At 54.6% G+C, this 19,004-nt stretch overlaps 1 protein-coding gene across 6 annotated transcripts in view; it reads right to left on the reverse strand.

Annotated features, from left to right (window-relative positions):
* ADCY10 (adenylate cyclase 10) overlaps window positions 1-19,004 on the reverse strand; it is a 40,153-nt gene that overhangs the window by 14,396 nt on the left and 6,753 nt on the right. For 5 of the 6 annotated variants that reach the window (XM_029080751.2, XM_029080750.2, XM_029080749.2 and 2 more), the window contains exons 4-19: window positions 18,792-18,830; window positions 18,054-18,197; window positions 16,690-16,895; window positions 15,975-16,071; window positions 15,441-15,529; window positions 13,880-14,071; window positions 12,438-12,556; window positions 11,056-11,132; window positions 8,805-8,994; window positions 8,172-8,227; window positions 7,813-7,966; window positions 7,072-7,264; window positions 4,887-4,973; window positions 3,316-3,590; window positions 2,104-2,243; window positions 98-226 (exon numbers count right to left, since the gene is read on the reverse strand). In XM_029080751.2, the coding sequence (XP_028936584.1) occupies window positions 98-226; window positions 2,104-2,243; window positions 3,316-3,590; window positions 4,887-4,973; window positions 7,072-7,264; window positions 7,813-7,966; window positions 8,172-8,227; window positions 8,805-8,994; window positions 11,056-11,132; window positions 12,438-12,556; window positions 13,880-14,071; window positions 15,441-15,529; window positions 15,975-16,071; window positions 16,690-16,895; window positions 18,054-18,197; window positions 18,792-18,830 (2,187 nt within the window). Of the gene's footprint in view, window positions 1-97; window positions 227-2,103; window positions 2,244-3,315; window positions 3,591-4,886; window positions 4,974-7,071; window positions 7,265-7,812; window positions 7,967-8,171; window positions 8,228-8,804; window positions 8,995-11,055; window positions 11,133-12,437; window positions 12,557-13,879; window positions 14,072-15,440; window positions 15,530-15,755; window positions 15,837-15,974; window positions 16,072-16,689; window positions 16,896-18,053; window positions 18,198-18,791; window positions 18,831-19,004 lie in introns of those variants that run through there. The other variant, XM_029080752.2, reaches the window with a different exon arrangement.

The raw sequence follows: 19,004 nt of genomic DNA on the forward strand, positions 1-19,004 counted from the left end.
TCCGGGCAGTAGCGGGAGAGGAGAGAAGAGAGGCGCGACGCCTAGCTTATTCCTGGGGCCACGTGGTCGCGGCAGCCGGAGGCCGTCGGTTCCTCACCTTTCAACGTCGATGGGGGAGACATGTTTTTCAGCCTGACGCCCTTCGTGAGGTCACAGACCTCGATGCCCTCGTCGACGCTGGGCAGAGAGAATATGCCCAAAACCTGCTGGGGCTTGGTGAAATTTTCTGTGCGAGAAGGAAAGAGGGAAGAGAGGCGAGAAGTCACGTTCGGGTCGCTTTCCCCGTCGGGCACCGGACACCCGCTAAAGACCGCTCCTTTGGCCGACGGAGCTCAGGATCCGACCTGGGCAGCGGCCGGGGTCACTCAAGTCTGACCCTTGACCTTTGCCTCGTGGGAGGAGGCTCTCTGTCCCGAAGCAGCGTGGCCCAGCGGAAAGAGCCCGGGCCTGAGAATCGGAGGATGTACATATCTATAAATTATGCATAGTAAATTATTTATAATTAACGTCTGTCTCCCCGCCTAGGCTGTCGCTTGTTGTAGGCATGGAGCATGTGGATTCTGTTGAATGGTCCTCTCTTCGATGCTCCGCACGCAGTGAGCGCTCAATAAATACCACTGATGATGATGATGATGATTCTAATCCCGGCTCTGCCACTGGTCCGCTGTGTGGTCTTGAGCGAGTCACTTAAACTTTTCTGTGCCTCAATTTCCTCATCTGTAAAATGGGGATTAAATTCACCTCCCTCCAACTTAAACTATGAGCCCCGTGTGGGATATGGATTGTGTCCAACCTGATTATCTTGTATCCACCCCAGTGTTTAGAACAGTGCTTGACACCTAGCAAGCCTTAACAAGTATTATTATTATTATCATATTATTATTATCCCTCCATCGTAGGAATGGAAATACCCTACCCCCCACCAGAGCCCTCTTAGTGACCCCCTGCCCCTTTTCATGTCACTTCCCTGGCCACGGAGAGAAGTGGGGTGACTTGAGCAATGTGCTACAAAAATCAGAGTATCAGTGAAGCCCCCGGCCTCCTCTCTGCCTGGAACTTCCTCCTCCTTCCACTGCGCCAGACCCCGTCCCTCCCCTCTCCCCATCTCCAGAGAGCACCCAAAAGCCCACCTCCTCCAGCAGCCCCCATTTTTTTAAATGGTATTTGTTAAGCACTTACTGGGTGTCAATCGCTGTTCTAAACACTGGGGAAGATACAAGTTTATCAATTTGGACATAGTCCATATACCACATGGGGTCGCGGACTAAGTTGGAGGGAGGAAATTTGAATCCTCGTTTTACAGATAAGGTAACTGAGGTACAGAGAAGTGGAAGCGATTTGCCCAGGATGACACATCAAGCAACTGGCAGAGCTGGGATTAGAACGCAGGTCCTCTGACTCCCAAGCCCGGGCTCTTTCTATCAGGCCACGCTGCCGCTCTACTAGGCCACGCTGCTGCTCTTTCCTTCTCCTACCTACTCTCCGCCCGCCCCAATGCAGCTCTATGTACAGCTCGGTCCACTTGCTCCGGGTCAAGCCTTATTAATTTTTCCACTCGCTTTCTCACGTCCCCGCCGCGACGAAGCAGCACAATTTCTAACTGTAAGGTCGTTACGGGCAGGGAACCCGTCTGCTAATTCTGTCGTATTGTACTCTCCCGAGCGCTCGATACAGGGCTCTGCACAGAGTAAGCGCTCAATAAATCCCCGTGATGAATCGATCGCTTCTATCTTCCTACTGCAAGGGAGGGAGGGAAGTGGATCTTTTGTCTTTTTATTGTACTCTGTGCCCGGGGCACTCTGTTTGCTGATCACTTCTGTTCAGAAACGTTTGGGATGCCAGCCTCAAGGGAAGAATGCCAGCTGGCGGGGGCAGAGGCAGAGAGACTTAACTTCTCCGTGACTCCCAGGCCCATTCTCTTTCCCCTGGGCCACACTCCTCCTCTGACCCATCGACGGACTAGTGTATCTGGGCGGAGCCGGTGAGTCGGCACCACGGGGCCGCCCCCCCCCCCCCCCCGAAGACCACCCTGGCGGAGGGGAGAGCGAGGCCCAGTGAGTGTGGACCTGGTGCTGGGGGGCGGCGGGGGCCCGGGGGACTCACTGAACAGGACATCCCAGGTCACGTTCATCTTGATGTCCTCGTTCACCAAGGTGCGGAAGAGAAGGACCTTGTGCCGGTCGAGGTTTTTCAACAGCTCCTCGCAGTAAAATGGAACCCCACAGCTCCCTTCCACCAGATACCTGCACCGGAAGCAAGTGGGGAACAGGGTTTGACTTGTTTTACCTGGAAGGCTGGGGGGGGTTGCCCGACCGGGCATATTTTCTCAGTGGTTGGGGCGGGCGGGACACGGGATGAAGGGAACCGCAGCACCTCTGACCTGCCGCTAACTTGGCCCAGTGGATAAAGCACGGCCTGGGAGCCAGAGGACCCGGGTTCCAATCCCGGCTCCGCCACTTGCCTGCCGGGGGGCCCTGGGCGAGTCACTTCACTTCTCTGTGCCTCAGTTTCCTCAACTACAGATGGGGATTTGATACCTGTTGTCCCTCCTACTTAGAATGGGATCCCCGTGTGGGACGGGGACTCTATCTGGCCTGGTCCGAGCTGCCCCGACGCTGGGGGTGGGGGGGGGTCACACACTTGGCTCTTCCCCAGCAGAGCAGCCCTCCTTCCCGTGGGGTGCCCGGGCCGCTTGGGTTCCCCTACCACCCTCAGCTGACCATGACCCCGCTGGGGCTTGTTTCCCCACTCCTCAAAAACGTGATTGCCCATCCTCCTCTGCATCGCACAGAAAGTCCTCACCCTCTACTTTAAAGCGGTCACTCCCCTTGTCCCCTCCTACCTCACCTAGCTGCTCTCCTCCTCCAACCCAGCCCTCACACTTGGCTCCTCTAATGCCAACCTTTCCACTGTCCCTCCATCTCGTCTATCTCACCGCCGACCTCTCACCCACGTCCCGTCTCTGGCCTGGAACGGCCTCCCTCCTCACACCCGACAGACGATGACCGTCCCCAGCCTCAAAGCCTTATGGAAGGCCCCTCTCCTCCGAGAGGCCTTCCCTGACTAAGCCCTCCTTTCCTCTTCTCTGCGCCACCCTGACTCGCTCCCTTTATTCATCCCCCCGCCAGCCCCACGTTATGTCCTTATCTGTCATTCGTTTATTTCTGTTCATGTCTCTCTCCCCTTCTAGATCGTAAGCTCACTGTGGACCGGGAATGCGTCTGTTCTATGGTTCTCTCGTCATCTCCCAAGCACTTAGCACAGTGCTCCGCACACGGTAAGGGCCGAATAAACCCGACCGACCGACTGACTTACATCTCCAGCTCTTTGGGGATGCTGGCGACGTTGAGGTCCAGGCAGACCTTGGCCCGGATGTCCGCGGGGGTCATCTCCCCCAGGACCATGTAGGTGGTGTCCCGGCTCTTCATGATGGCCTGGGCGGCGTCGCAGGGTACGTCGAAGAACGGCGACAGGGACAGGATAAAGAAGATGGGGATTCTCTGCAGCACCCTCTCCATGAAGTTCCAGGACGTCTCGTCGATGAACTGGGCTTCGTCGATGATGAAAATGATTTTCTCCTGTTTAGCTTCCTGGGCGGAGGGAGAGGAAACCAAACTCCCGTGAATGGGGTCTGCTGGGAGGCTGGGCTGAGTTAGCTGCGCCATTTATTTAGAGAAGCAGCAAGGCCTGGTAGATAGATAGAGCACGGGTATGGGAGTCAGCAGACCTGGGTCCTGATCCCGGCCCCACCGCTTGTCTGTACTTCTTTGTGACTCAGTTCCCTTAGCTGTAAAATAGGGATTCAGACTGTGAGCCCTATGTGGGACAGGAACTGCGTTTAACCTGATTATTTTGTAACTGCCCCAGTCCTTAGTAGAGCGTGTGGTATATAGTTAGTGCTTAAAATATACCACTATTATTATTATTACTTCACTCATTCTGCTCTCCTAAATTTCCTCCAGTACACCTTAGGGCCTTGATTGGGATCAATGGCAATTAGATCCTTGGTCCTGCCCGTGGCAAACACTTTCTGAGGGGAAGAAGGCAAGAAGAGAAAATTCAAGTTGTTTTGAGGAGCACAGATCTGTGAACCCTGACCGGGCTCAGGAAGTTGAGCTTTGTTAGAGTGGGGAATCTCAAGCCCCAGCAGAGAATCCAGTCCACCCTTCTCTCCAGAGAGGTCAGAGGACAAGGTCTGCCTGGCTCTTAAATCACTGACCAGACGTCACATGATCGCGAGCCTCACGTGGGACAGGGACTGTGTCCAACCCGATTTGCCTGTATCCACCCCAGCGCTTAGAACAGTGCCCGGAATAAAGTAAGAGCTTAACAAATGCCACTATTATCATTATTATTAATATTATTATGTCCTTTTCAGCCACTTCCCTGGGCCCGGTGGCCCTCCCCCTCCGCCACAAAGGCCAGACCTACCACAGGGGAAACTTAATAATGATAATAGTATTTGTTAAGTGCTCACTACGTGCCAAGCACTGTTCTAAGCACTGGGGCAGATCCAAGGTAATCAGGTTGGACACAGTCCCTGTTCTACATGGGGCCTCACAGTCTCAATCCCCATTAGACAGACGAGGTACCTGAGGCACAGAGAAGTGACTTGCCCAGAGTCACACAGCTGAGAAGTGGCAGAGCCGGGATCAGGACCCACGACCTCCGACTCCCAAACCCGTGCTCTTGCCGCTAGGCCGGGCTGCTTCTCTAAGCCTCCTGAGGGATTCTGGCCGAAGCGAACCGACGCGAGGCTGGCCGTCGGGGGTGTCCGGGTTCCCAGCCGCGGCCGAGGCCGGGCAGAGGGGCCCCCGGGCAGCCAGGGTCCGCCGCGTCTGACCCGTCCCCGCTTCCGCCCGCTCGGGGCCCGGAGGGGCACTCACCCGCTCCAGGACGTGCGTGAACAACGCTTCGATCTCCTTCTGCTTCTCCTGGTGGCTCATCCTCGAAGCCTCGCGGGACATGGGAAACTGCACGGGAAGAGCCGTCTGGACGTGAGCCGGGTGGGGTGGTACGCACAGGCCAGGGAAGGCTGGGCGGCGGGGTCCGATGGGAATGCGTCTGTTATTTAGCTGTATTGAACTCTCCCAGATGCTTAGTACAATGCTCCGCACACAGTGAGTTCTCAGTTAATACCACGGACCGACTGCCTCCCATCAGGCCGGCTCAGAGGCAGGGAATGGATGGGGATAGGAAACGGGGGACTGGTGGCTTCGCAACAGTAATAATCGTTGTAGTATTTGTTAAGCGCTTACTACGTGCCGAGCATCGTACTAAGCACTGGGGTAGATACAATAATAATAATAATGTTGGTATTTGTTAAGTGCTTACTATGTGCAGAGCGCCGTTCTAAGCGCTGGGTAGATACAGGGTAATCGGGTTGTCCCACGTGAGGCTCCCAGTCTTCATCCCCATTTTCCAGATGAGGGAACTGAGGCCCAGAGAAGTGAAGTGACTTGCCCACAGTCACGCAGCTGACAAGCGGGGGAGCCGGGATTCGAACCCATGACCTCTGACTCCCAAGTCCGAGCTCTTTCCACTGAGGCACGCTGCTTCTCTAATCAGGTCGGACACAGTCCCCGTCCCACATGGGGCTCGCCGTCCTAGTAGGAGGGGATCCCCATTTTACGGACGAGGCAATCGAGGCCCCTGAGAAGTGAAACGACTTTCCCGAGGTCACACAACGGGCAAGTGGCGGAGCTGGGATCAGGACCCAGGGCCTGTGCTCTTTCCACTAGGCCGCACTGTTTCTTGTGGCTCGAATTTTCTGCTTGGCCGGATTTGGGCTTAGTACAGTGCTAAGCGCTTAGTACAGTGCTCTGCACATAGTAAGCGCTCAATAAATACTATTGAATGAATGAATTTGGGCTGATCTCTCGGCTCCTCCCAGCATTGCTCTTTGTGCCCCCGCTCTCCCGAGGCACACGAGCCCCACCGGCCGAGCCAAGCTACAGCTTTAACCACCAAGGCGGGAAGATGCGGCTCCTGGGAGGCAGTGGAGCCTTGTGGAAAGAGCATAGGGCCGGGAGGGAGGAGACCGGGCATCTAATCCCAGCGCCGCCCCTGACTTGCTGTGTGCCCTTGGACACGCCACTTAACCTCTCTGGGACTCAGTACAATGGGGATAAACTAGCCGCGGGAGACAGGGATCGTGTCCGCCCTGTTTTTCTTGTATCTACCCCAGCCCTCGGTTCAGCGCTCGGCACGGAGTAGGTGCTTCAGAAATGGCATAATTATTCTCTGGATCAGTATTATGCTTCGTCTCCCTCTCCTACTTAAGTTGATAGCTGTGGCATTAAGAGCTTACTATGTGCTGAGCACGCTTCTAAGCACTGGGGTGGAGACAAGGTAATCAGGTCTGACCAGGGTCTCACAGCTTCAGGGGGCTGCAGGACAGGTATTTCATCCCCATTTGACAGATGAGGAAACCGAGGTCCAGAGAAGTGAAACGACTCGCCTACGGCCACACAGCAGGCGAGTGGCAGAGGCAGAATTAGAACCCAGGTCCCGGGACACCCAGGCCCGGACTCTTCCCTCTAGGCCACGCTGCTTCCCTCTTGCCGGCACCATGAGGGACAGGGACCGTGATCTGATGCTCCCACCTCTACCCCAGTGATTAGCACAGGGCCTGGGCCCACAGTTACCATTTAATACCTCTGGACGTTTGATATCTGCCCCACCCCCAGCCCCACGGCATTTGTAAACATATCTCTAAATTCTAGATTAGGAATTATTTATTCATAGTAACGTCTGTCACCCCCTCTAGGCTGTAAGCTCGTTATGGGGCAGGGACCATGTCCGCTAATTCTCCGGTACTCTCCCAAGCGCTTAGTACAGTGTTCTGCACACAGTAAGCGCTCAATAAATACCGCTGATTGAGATAATATCCCAATCGCCATTATTATTTTTTCTGTAGGATTGGGGTCCAGGGAGGCTGGGCCCTGGCAGTCAATAGACAAACCGAAGCTCCGAATCCAGGGGTGGGGGGAAACAGGGAATCACATTTTTCTCGTTGAGGCCCAGACCGAGGCCCCTTGAGCTTGCGAATGCCATCATCAGGCCGGGTACCTGAACGTGGAAAATGTCATTGAGGAGGCAGTAGACCTTTTCGTCGATCAGGTTCCCGACTTTGACCTGGAGATTCGTCTGTCTCTCTTTATAATGCTTGCAGGCGTCGAGCCCCAGCAAGCTGGCCATCAGTAGCTGGATGGTGTAGAAGGCTTGATGGATGCTGATCTTGGTGAGCCCCAGAGAGATGACCCTGCAAGAGGGGGCCGGGCCGATGAGGGGAGCGGGGACAGGTCAGGGGACCCTCGGGCCGGGGAAGACAAGGAGAAACTGCTCCGTCCCCCAAGATCTCTATGAGGCCACAGTCTGAAGGACGCCGGCTCGGCCACTTGTCTGCCGTGTGACCTCGAGCGAGTCACTTCACTTCTCCAGGCCTTCGTTACCTCATCTGAAAAATGGGGATTAGGAACACGAGGCCCATGTGAGACAGGGATTGTGTCCAACCTCGTATCTACCCCAGGTCTTAGTATGGTGCCTGGCCCTTAGTAAGTGTTTAACCAATACCGTAAGAAAAAAAAAAAAGGCCATAACCCTCGGCCTCAAATCCACCGTGTCCCTCGGACTGGAGGCTTCCAGGAGCCGCACACAGAGAAGGGGGTGACCGGCAGCAGATTGGCCGCCGGCCAGGCGGTTTGGCGGCTCCCTCAGACCCGATGAGATCTATTCTTTTTTCTGTCGGCCGTGAGCCCGCGGGCAGACCCCGAGGCACTAGGCTCCCCGCCCCAGGGGCAGGGGACCGACCTGTGGCTCTGGCTCTTGGCCAGAAAGTCCAGTTCCACGATCAGCTGGCTCTTCCCGTAACCGGCAGAGCCCTCAAACATCAGGACCCGGCTGCAGCTGGAGACCACAAAGTCATTCAGGATGGATACGAAGAACTGGATCTCCTTATCCCGCCCTGGAGGAGGGGAGGGGGGAGAACTGTAGGCGCCGGGCAGGTTCGGGAAAACCGTGGAGGGGCGCCAGGCCTCGGCACGCAGACGGACGTGGGGACCCAGCACGATGACACCCCCCACGACACACGCAGCCTCCGGCATCCACAAAGCCCCGTGGGCTGCCATCTTTAGCGAGCCTCGTCCCTTTCCCGGAAGCTGGCTACCTACCCAACAGGGGGTATTCCTCTTGGTGGTTCCGGGTGAGACACGCCATGCCAAACATGCTAAGGGGACAAACGAGAAGGGTGACGTCAGAGTCAGCCTGATCCCGACCCTCCCCTCGCCTCTAATAGGATAGTTGGCGTCTTCTCTCTTATCCTCTCTTGCTCCTCCTCCACCCCGCTCTGGGGAATTCTGATCTCCCACTTCCTCGCTGCCCCCTCGGCCCGGGGCGGGTCTGGGGACCGTAGCCTCCTCCTGGTTGGGAGGGGACGGGGGTGAAAGTCTGGGAAGAGATAATAATAATAATCGTGGTATTTGTTAAGTGCTTATTATGTGCCAGGCACTGTATTAAGCGCTTGGGTGGATACAAGCCAATCAGGTTGGACACAGTCCTTGTCCCACGTGAGCCTCACGGTCTCGATCCCCGTTTTCCAGCTGACGTAACCGAGGCCCAATTCACACAGCAGACAAGTGGCGGAGCCGGGATTAGACTCCACGACCTTCCGACTCCCGGTCCTGTGCTCTGCCCGCGGCGCCATGCTGGTGGGGAATTCCTTGGGAGTCTCGGGGAGAGGGGACAAGTGGCCTCTCATCACCTCCCAGCTCCGCCTCCCCCTCCGCGCTTTAGCCGGGACGCACATTTTCTCGTTGAGGCCCAGGCAGTGGTAGACGGGTCCTGGGTCGACCACCCCCTTCATCTCCTGTTTGGGCAGCTCCTTGAAGAAGTAGGAGGGCAGGCTACAATTGTTATAGGTCACCGAGTCGCACGACACGATCCCCGGGTAGTTCATCATCATGCGGGCCGCGATGTTGACCTTCTGCCCGATAACTGGAGGGGGATCGGAGGGCAAAGAAACGACGGTTCCAAGAAGATCTTGTCGATCACGCGCCGACCGGCCTCGGACTGCTCCCCCGCGGGACCCGGCCCTGGGCCCGCCCTGACGGCCGGCACCGACCCCTGACGATCCCCCACAGATCCCACCTTCCTCCACTCAATCGATGGCATTCGTGGAGCGCTTACTGTGGCTAGACTGTAAGCTCGTTACAGGCGGGGAACGCGTCTGCTAATTCTGTTGTATGGCACCCTCCCAAGCGCTTAGCCCAAGGCTCCGCACGGAGTAAGCGCTCAATAAATCCCGCTGATTGACGGATTGATTGCAGAAGCACTACGCGCTTGGGATGGGACAGTAGAGCAGAATTCAGCAGACGTGTTCCCTGCTCACAACGAGCTGACAGTTCGTAGAGGCAGACATTAATATAAATAATTTATAATATACAATTTAAAGATATGTACGTAAGCTCTGTGGGGTTGGGGTGAATATCAAATGCCCGAAGGTTATAGATCCAAATGAGTCTCCCGGCGGGTCTTCCCTGCTTCATCTCCATCCCCCTTGAGCAATTTTTTTTTTCAGTGGTATTTGTTAAGCACTTACTATGTGCCAGACACTATACTAAGGGCTGGGGTATATACAAGATAATCAGGTCGGACACAGTCTCAGTGTGATTCACAATCTCTAATCCCCATTTTACAGATGAGGTAACTGTGGCCCGGAGAAGCGAAGTGACTCACCCAAGGACACACAGCAGACATGTGGCCGAGCCGGGAGTCACAACCCAGGTCTTCTGACTCCCAGACCCGGGCTCTCTCTACTAGGCCCACGTAGCGTCTCAAACCCGCTGGCCGTATTTAGTTCACTCCCACCCCGGGACTTGTGTATATCTGATCTTTCGATTGTATTTCAATGCTGTGATATCTCTAGTGGGAAGAATTTTTAGGTCTGCGCCCCCGACTAGAACGTGAGCTTCTTGTGGGCAGGGAACAAGTGACTGTGTGCTAACAAGACGGCTTAGTACGGCACATTGCCGGCAGTGGACATTCAGGAAATTTATCCTTACTGCTACTACCAAAATCGCTAATAATAATAATAATGTTCATATTTGTCAAGCGCTTACTATATGCCGAGCACTGTTCTAAGTGCTGGGGTAGATACAGGGTAATCTGGTTGTCCCACGTGAGGCTCACAGTCTTAATTCTCATTTTACAGATGAGGTAACCGAGGCATCGAGAAGTGAAGTGGCTTGGCCAAAGTCACACAGCTGACAGGTGGCCGGGCCGGGATTAGAACCCGTGACCTCTGAATCCTAAGCCCGGGCCCTTTCCACTGAGCCGCGCTGCTTCTACTGTCACTCACCTGCTGTGGGACCTTGGGCAAGACACCTCATTTATCTGGGCCTCGGTTTCCTCATTCATTCAGTCATTTACTCAATCGTATTTACTGAGCGCTTACTGTATGCAAAGCACTGTACTAAGCGCTTAGGAGAGTGCAATATAACAACAGAGAGACACATTCCCTGCCACAACGAACTCACGGTCTAGAGGGGGAGACGGACATTAATATAAATACGTAAAAAGATAAATCATCTGTCCAATAGTCTATAAGCTCCTTATGAGCCGAGATCCTGTCTACCCACTCGAATGTACTGTACTCTCCCAAGTGCTTACTACAGTGTTCTGCACACAGTAAGAGTTCAATAAATGCCACTGATTGATCGTGAGCCTCCGGCACCGTTTCCGACTCGCTCGCTCGATCAACGGTATTTATCGGGCGCTTACTGTGTGTAGAGCACTGTACTAAGCGCTTGGGAGAGACCAATACAGCAGACTTGGTTAACCCGCTCCCTGACGAGCTGACAGCCTACACGAGACAGACGTTAATAGAGATGACCCCGCCTCTTACCCCAGCGTTTAGCCCACGGCCGGCACTAACCAGTGCCGTATTGATTAATGTCCCGGTCCCGCCCTCGGACCTCGCACTCCCTGCGACAGCACGGGAGTGAATTCCTCCCGCCAAGGCGCCCCCATTCGCCTCCCCGCACCCAAGACACGTACCCGTGTACTCGTGCCGCACAGAATGGCCGACGATCCCACAGAACACCGTCCCGCTGGCGACCCCGATGGACACCACCCTGAAACCCACGAGAAAGAACAGTGACGATGGCGTCACCACGCCCGGCTCTGTCGGAGGAAACCGGGGGGACGGGGGTGGGTGGGGAGAAGAAGAGAATTCTCCACCATGGTCTCTGCTTCACCCTTTCCCCTTTGAACCTGGACTCCTAAACCTGGAGGCTTGTGCCTTTACACGAGGAGCGGCTGGGAGGCAACGTGGCTTAGTGGATAGAGCCTGGGCCTAGAAGCCAGAAGGACCTGGATTCTAATCCCGGCTCCGCCCCTTGTCTGCTGGGTGATCTTGGGCAAGTCACTTCACTGGGCCTCAGTTCCCTCATCTGTAAAATGGAGATTAAGTGTGTGAGCCCAATGTGGGACCGCCTGATTAACTTGTATCTACCCCAGGGCTTAGAAAGGTGCTTGGCACATAGTAAGCGCTTAACAAGTAACGTAATTACTATTATTATTTACAACTTTTCACTCCTTTCTCTTTCCCGGCCCCGGTCCGACTTTGGCTTCTCTGTAACACTTGACAACTGCCCAGGCTCTTAATTGCCCAGAGCACTTAAGCACCAACTCATCTGGAGATCTCCTTTTCTTTCTGCCTTCTATCTGTAAGTTATTTGAAGGTCTGCCTCCCCCCTACCAGATCATCAATACTATCAATAATGGCATTGGTTAAGTGCTTACTATGTGTCAAACGCTCTACTAAACTCTGGGGAAGATACGGGTTAATCGGGTAAGTCACAGTCTCCGTTCCGCATGTAATGATTAAGTATTAATAATGATAATCGTGGTATTTGTTAAGCGCTTGCTACGTGCCAGGCACTGTTCTAAGCGCCGGGGGAGATACGAGACAATTGAGTTGGACATAATCCCTGTCCTACACAGTCCAAGTAAGAGGGAGGTCGGGTGTTGAACCCCCAATTTACAGTTGAGGGAACTGAGGCACCGAGATGCGAAGTGACTTGCCCAGGGTCATACAGCGTGCTAACGGCGGAGCCGGGATTAGAATCCAGATCCTCTGACACCCGGGCCAGGACTTCTTCCACTGGGACTCGCTGCTTGTCTCTTAAATTCCTTGAAGATGGCGATCACGTCACTCTATCGTACTCTTCTTAGCTTCCTTGCCCACGGTAGGAGCTCAGTAAATACTACCGCTGGAAGTGGTTTAGCCATAATGGAGTCCGATCTTTCAGATAAAAGAATTTTCATCCTCACCAAAGCGACCTCCTTCCCCACTGCCCCCCACCGCCTCTCCTCATTTCTCTGGATTCAAGCAGGGGAAAGCTGCCCCCTCCCACCACCACCCCCGCGACACTTACCTAATTTTGAAAATCTGAGAACAGTAGTCGAATATTTCTATGGCACTCTCCAAGGCGTGGGTAATCTCGTCGGGCGCCTTCTCCCCAGGGAAACCGAAGACACAGAGAAAGGAGCAACCCTGACCGGGAGGGGAGAAAAGCCAGACAGGGAAGCTTCTGAATAAGAACTATAATCGCCGGGCCGAGTGGGCTGGCAAGCAGTGATTTTCCCCCCGTGAGACCTTTTCGAGAGGACTCCGCTGACCCGTTTTTCTCTGGCTTCCGGCACCGGTAGCGATAATTAATGGTGAGAGAGAGAGAGAACGATAATCTACTGAGCTCATGAGATGCCTGTGAATAGTTGGAACGTCTTATTTCCAGATCCCCGGACTTGGCCCGGGCACCCCCGCCTCCCACCTACCCAATTCTTTTCATCGGTGTCGCCTGCGAGGATGTATTATCACGGGGCGATGCAGGACCCCAAATGCCAGGCCTTGGAAAACAATCTGGGCACCTCCAGCATCTCGGCAACACCCGCCGCCGCGGGCGAAGGGGGAGGAGAACGGACAGCAGCAGGAAGTCTAACGGACCCACGGGGGCGTGAGCAAGAGTGCGAAACAGGCCCCGGAGCCTCGGGGGACGCGGCTGAGTCTTCTGGATACCGGGGATGACCGCGAGCGGGAGGGTGGGGCATCGGGATAAGCGACGGTGGCTGAGCGGAAGCTTCCGGAAGCCCCTGCCGGTCAGTGGCGGGGGTCGAAGAGAACAGAGGGCCCAGCAGGAAGGAACTGTCGCTCGCCCCACTGGACTCTTCTCCCACCCGGCCGCTCGCATCTTGGAAGGACGGCCATCTCTCTACAGAGAGCGATGCTCTGACTGTGTTGTCTACCCCGATGCTTTCTTTAGGGTATTTATTAAGCGCTTACTACGTGCCAGGCACTGTTCTAAGTGCCGGGGTAGATACAAGGCAAGTGTTTGGCACGGGACTTGGCCCACAGTAAGTGCTTCACGAACACCGGAGAAGCGGCGTGGCCTAGTGGATCGAGCACGGGTCTGGGAGTCAGAAGGACCCGGGTTCTAATGCCGACTCCGTCGCGTGTCTGCCGCGTGACCTTGGGCAAGTCACTTCGCCTCTCTGGGCCTCGGTTACCTCACCTGTAAAATGGGGATGAGTGAGAGCCCCACTTGGGCCAGGGACTGTATCCGACCTGATTAACTTGTATCTACCCCAGGGTTTAGGACGGTGCCTGGCACGTAAGAAGTGCTTAACAAGTACCATAATAATCTGTGTTATTACCAGAATTCATATTATTATTCTTCTGGAGCAGTTGAAGCGGTTGGGATCTGGGGAAGTGCCGCCGACCCGAGGGTGCCCCCTTTTTTGGAAGCGGAACCCCAGAAGGCCGTATATCCCGGATCCCAGTGGGGTCTGCCCGCTTTCTCCCTAAGTGTTTCCCGCTCACTTTGTCAAACATAAAGACTTTGTTGATCTGGCCTCTGAAGGTCCTCAGCACGGCAGAGATGTGAATGCTGGCGTCTTGGATGGCCTGGCCCACGTCTTCGATCTTCCCATGCTCCGCAAACTGCAGGTTCACGAACACGATCGTCACCGGCCGCAGCTCGGACAAATAGCCCCGCAGCTGCTTGTCGTCAATCTGGAATCCATGTCAAAGAATGGTCTTTACTGAGCGCTTGCTCTGGGCAGGGCAACGTACTGAGCGCCCGGGAGAGTCCGATGCAATAGAATGAGCCAGGCTTGTTCCCTGCTCTTAAGGAGCTTACGGTCTAGAGGGGCCTGGAAGAGAGGAGGCAGAGAGGGACGTTGGTCTTCTCAGGTTGGGGGACCACAGCTCTCTCGTGATGCTTTGCACCCACCACGGAAGACTCTCGCCTGTTAATTGGCGGGCAGCGGGAAACAGTGTGGTCTTAGGGAAAAGAGCTCGGTCCTAGGCTTAGCCCCAGTAAGCACTCGGTGAACACGGTCGAATGAATGACCGAGTCAGAGGACCTGGGTTCTAATCCCGGATCTGCCACTTGCCAGGGCAAGTCACTTCACTTCTCTGGGCCTCAGTTACCTCAACTGAAAACGGGGATTGGACCCCTGTTCTCTTTCCTACTGAGACTGGGAGTCCCATATAGGACAGGAGCTGTAACCGGCCTGATCGACTTGTGTCTACCCCTAGTGCTTGACACGTATTAAGGTTTTAAATACCATAAAAAAACAAACAAAAAACCCTGCCCGCTGGGCTCACAGAAGGGGGTTCTCAAGGTGTGTCAAGGCTCTCATTTGGGCGGCAGCTGTCCTGTCACACTACGGTTAAACACACTGTGGCTAATCCAGAACAGGGGTGAGGCCCGAAGGAGCAGGCCCAAACCTTGGAATCTTAGGGTAACTCTCCCGGAAGTCCAGAGGGTCCCTGGAAATCCAGTTTAGGACGGAGAGCCCTGCAGCAGGGGGTCTTCTCCAGGTCGGGCTAGAGGGTTCAGGTCCTAATCCCCCCCACCTCAGGAAGCTCTGGAGAGACCCCCAGGACTCCACCCAGAACTAACCACCCCACTGGGACCCCAAAGCCAACCCTCGGTTTAATTAGGACCAGGTAACTAAAGCACCAAGGGGAAAGAAGAGGAAGCTGACCAGATCAACCGCTAAGATCAATGCCAGAGAAGCAACGTGACCTAGTGGAAAGAGCCTGGGCCTGGGAGTCAGAGGACCTGCGTTCTAATCCCGCTTCTGCCACTTGTCTGCTGTGTGACCTTAGGCAAGTCACTTTTAACTTCTCTGGGCCTCAGTTCCCTCGTCTGCAAAATGGGAATCGAATCCCTGCTCTCCCTCCTATTCTGACTGTGAACTCCCAATGGGACGGGATGATCTTGAATCTACCTCAGCGCTTAGGACAATACTTGGCACGTAGTAAGCACTTCACAAATACCAAAATTACTACTTCTATTGGTTCCACTGGTCTTTTAAAGCCGGGTGATTCTCTGACACCTTCAAAGCTCGCCGACGCACGCATGTTGAGATACCTGTTTCAGAATGTTTTCCATGATGTATTTTTGAAGGAAATTCTCCAGCTCGGCGTTGGACTCCAGAGTACAGGCAAGTCGCAGCAGGTCTGGGAGAATGGAGAGAGGAGGTGGTCTCGGCGCCTCGGACAGGACGGGCAGAGGTAGGTGAGTAGGACGTCTCACCGCCGACCTCTCGCCCACGTCCCGCCTCTGGCCTGGAGCGCCCTTCCCCCTCATATCCGACAGACATTTCCTCCCATTTTCCCCCCCATTCAAAGCCTTATCGAAGGTCCATCTCCTCCCCGCTGATGGGCAGGAATAGTGTCTACTAACCGAATTGTCCCCTCTAAAGTGTGTACTCTAGTGCTCTGCACAGAGTAAGCACTCACTGATCGACCGACCGACTGGAAAATTCAAGAGGGGGACAGTACCTAGAACATGGAAGGGGAACAAGACACAAATAGTTCTTGAAGGAGAAAGATGACGAGGAGAAGGACGGGAAAGGAATTAAAGGAGGAGTTGGGATGCAAGGAGAGGAGAGGTTGGACTCACTTTGATTTTCCCTGGTGGGGTAGAAATCCATGTAGGTCATGCATTTTGTGAAAAATTCATCAAAATTAAACATCGGGGGAGGCTTGAGGAAGCTGACCTGAAGGCGTGGAAGAAAAGAACAGAGGAAGTGACTGCTTATCCCCCGCAGGCTGGCACCGTGGTTGCTAATATCCCGGAGGGCAGGAGGTTCGGTCTTTCAAACGTTCTGGGTGACGTGGGCCTTGGCGGCCTCGGTCTCCCCTGCATCCCCACCCTCTGGAACACAACTCAAGCCAGTGGATCGACGTTGTCGTCCACCCCGTCTGGGGGTGCCGGTATTCCCCAAGCCCGGCCTCTAGAAAAGAACCAGAATCTGCGGTCCTCTGAATGCCAGTCCAACCCTGAGATGGGTGGGGAGACGGGGGTGCCTTAGACTCTCCCTTTCTCCCCCCCCACGCCCGTCCAGAGGCTAGGGAACCCGGGCTCCTTTCTGCCACAGAGAGGATCCTGGGCCGCCTCAATGAGACCCTACGGAAGGACCTGAAAATTTCATAAAACCGTCCCTTTCTCCTCCCACCCCCTACCCAACAGGTAGCCCTTGGGCAATTCCACTGTGCTCCTCGATCCCACCTCCACCCTGGGCCCGGACCCGGCTGGACTCTCAGAGGACCAACCCTGGGCCGGGCTAATATGCCTCTTCCGCCCCCCCGGCCCCGGGCCCCCTCTCGGGAGGCACCTTGACGGCTCTCTGGTCCGGGATGCGCTCGATCTCGATCATGTTGCGGTCGCACAGCTGCCAGCAGTTTGGGGACAGGATGACCTCGTTCATCTGGGCCAGGCCCTGGGCGAAGCGCACGTCCTCGACGGCCTGCCCGATCACCAGGAAGTGTCTCCTTAGCTCGTCCCCGAACACCACCTTGGTGATGTGGCCGGCCGACAGCCCTGTGTCGGTGACAAACCGGGTTGGGGGGCTCTTCCCCCATGGGGGGCACTCCGTGGTTACCCCTTGCCTGTCCAGGGGGGCTTTTTGACCGGCTGAGAAGCAGCGTGGCCTAGTGGATAGAGCCCGGGCCTGGGAATCAGAAGGACCCGGGTTCTAATCCCTGCTCTACCATTTTGTCTGCTGTATAATAATGCTAATCATGTTGGTATTTGTTAAGCACTTACTATGTGCAAAGTACTGTTCTACACGCTGGGGTAGATGCAGGGTAATCAGGTTGTCCCACATGACGCTCACAGTTAATCCCCATTTTACAGATGAGGTAACTGAGGCACAGAGCAGTGAAGTGACTTGCCCACAGTCACCCAGCTGGCAAGCGGCAGAGCCGGAATTCGAACCCCTGACCTCTGACTCCCAAGCCCAGCCTCTTTCCACTGAGCCACGCTGCTTCTCAATGATGGCATTTGTTAAGTGCTTACTATGTGCCAAACGCTGTTCTGTATGACCTTGACATGTCACTTCACTTCTCTGTACCTTGGTGACCTCAACTATAAAATAGGGATTGAGACTGGGAGCCCCATGTGGGACAGGGACCGTGTCCAAACTGCTTAGGTTCTATCTGCTCCAGCGTTTAGTACAGTGACTGGCGCATAGGAAGCGCTTGACTAATACCATTTAAAAAAAAAAAGACCCGAACCCCCTGCAATGGGATTCGTCTTTCAACTTCAGCTTTGATGAGAGAGGAGGTGGCTGGGCAAGGAGGGTTCAAGTTGTCCCTCTCCCCCGGTGGATAGGATCTCTAAGTTTTCTCCGTCTTCAGTTACTCAGTGTAGACATCGTCCCCCCTCAGAAAAGTCAGAGGGGAGACAGCATGGTCTAGGGAAAAGATCCAGATACAGGGAGTCAGGAGATCCAGGCCCAGATCCCCAGTCTATCCCTGATCCACTGTGTGTCCTTGGGCAGGTCGTTTAACCTCTCTGGGCCTCACCTGTAAATCAAGGAAGTGATAACCTGCTCTCACCCCCATATGGGTGATGAGCTGCATCATAGGCCTGGCCCAGTGCTTAGCCCTGAGTGCTTAATAAATATTAAACATCATCACCGGGATTCCTGAAGCTCTCCCAGGTGTCGCCCCTCGGCGACGACCGGCCGTCACTTACCAATCTTCACTCGGAGATCCAGGCCTTCCTCAGAGTCTTGGATTTCAAATATCCCGTGGATTTCCAAGCTACATTTAATCACCACGGTTATGATATTTTTCAGAAGCCGCCTTTCCACTTTCCACAGGGCTAGCAAGGCGTCCCCTTCAGGAAAAAGACCCAGGGAAGAGGGGGTGAGGGGTGGAGGTGGGGGGGTCTTTTGCCCCCCAGGGTGTCCTCCATTTGAGTCCCCCCGGATCAAGAGATGCGTTAGCGCTAAACCTTCAAATCGATCATCGGTCCTCTAGCAGCCGGGGTGGAAATGTGTCAGGACGTTTGGTATTAGAAGCATCATTAATGGATAGAGCATGGGCCTGGGAGTCAGAAGGTTATGGGTTCTAATTCCAGCCCCACCCCTTGTCCACCACTTATCTGCTGTGTGACCTTGTGCGAGTCACTTCACTTCTCTGTGCCTCAGTTACCTCATCTGCTTGTAACCATCCAGTGCTTAGTACAGTGTCTGGCACGCAGCATTTAATACCAGAATTATTACGATCATTAAATTATGCGTTATAAATGACATTCGTTTATATTGTCTGTCTCTCCTGCTAGACCGTAAGCTCTTTAGGGTCAGGGAACGGCTGCTAATTTTGCTGTATTGTACTCTCCTTTTCCACAGGGCTCTGAGTATAGTAAACACTCGATAAATATCATCGATTGCTTGACTGATTGCCCTCTCAAAGCCACAAGGCCCCGTACCTGCAAACTTTAAGATGTCCCCTCCATAAATCAGCACCTCTGAGAAAGAGAGAAAAAGCAGTCAGTCACGGATTTCTTCCCAAGGAAAAAGCGTCCTTCCCTCCGGTACCCGCAAGGAATCACCCACTCATAAGGTGGGATGAGGGGAGGAGTTCATCCAGAGGGAATCTTGGAAGGCAGAGGCTGAGAGACGACATGTCCACGTGTGGACTA

The sequence above is a fragment of the Ornithorhynchus anatinus genome, chromosome 16 (assembly GCF_004115215.2).
Source record: "Ornithorhynchus anatinus isolate Pmale09 chromosome 16, mOrnAna1.pri.v4, whole genome shotgun sequence".
NCBI classification, from domain to species: domain Eukaryota; kingdom Metazoa; phylum Chordata; class Mammalia; order Monotremata; family Ornithorhynchidae; genus Ornithorhynchus; species Ornithorhynchus anatinus.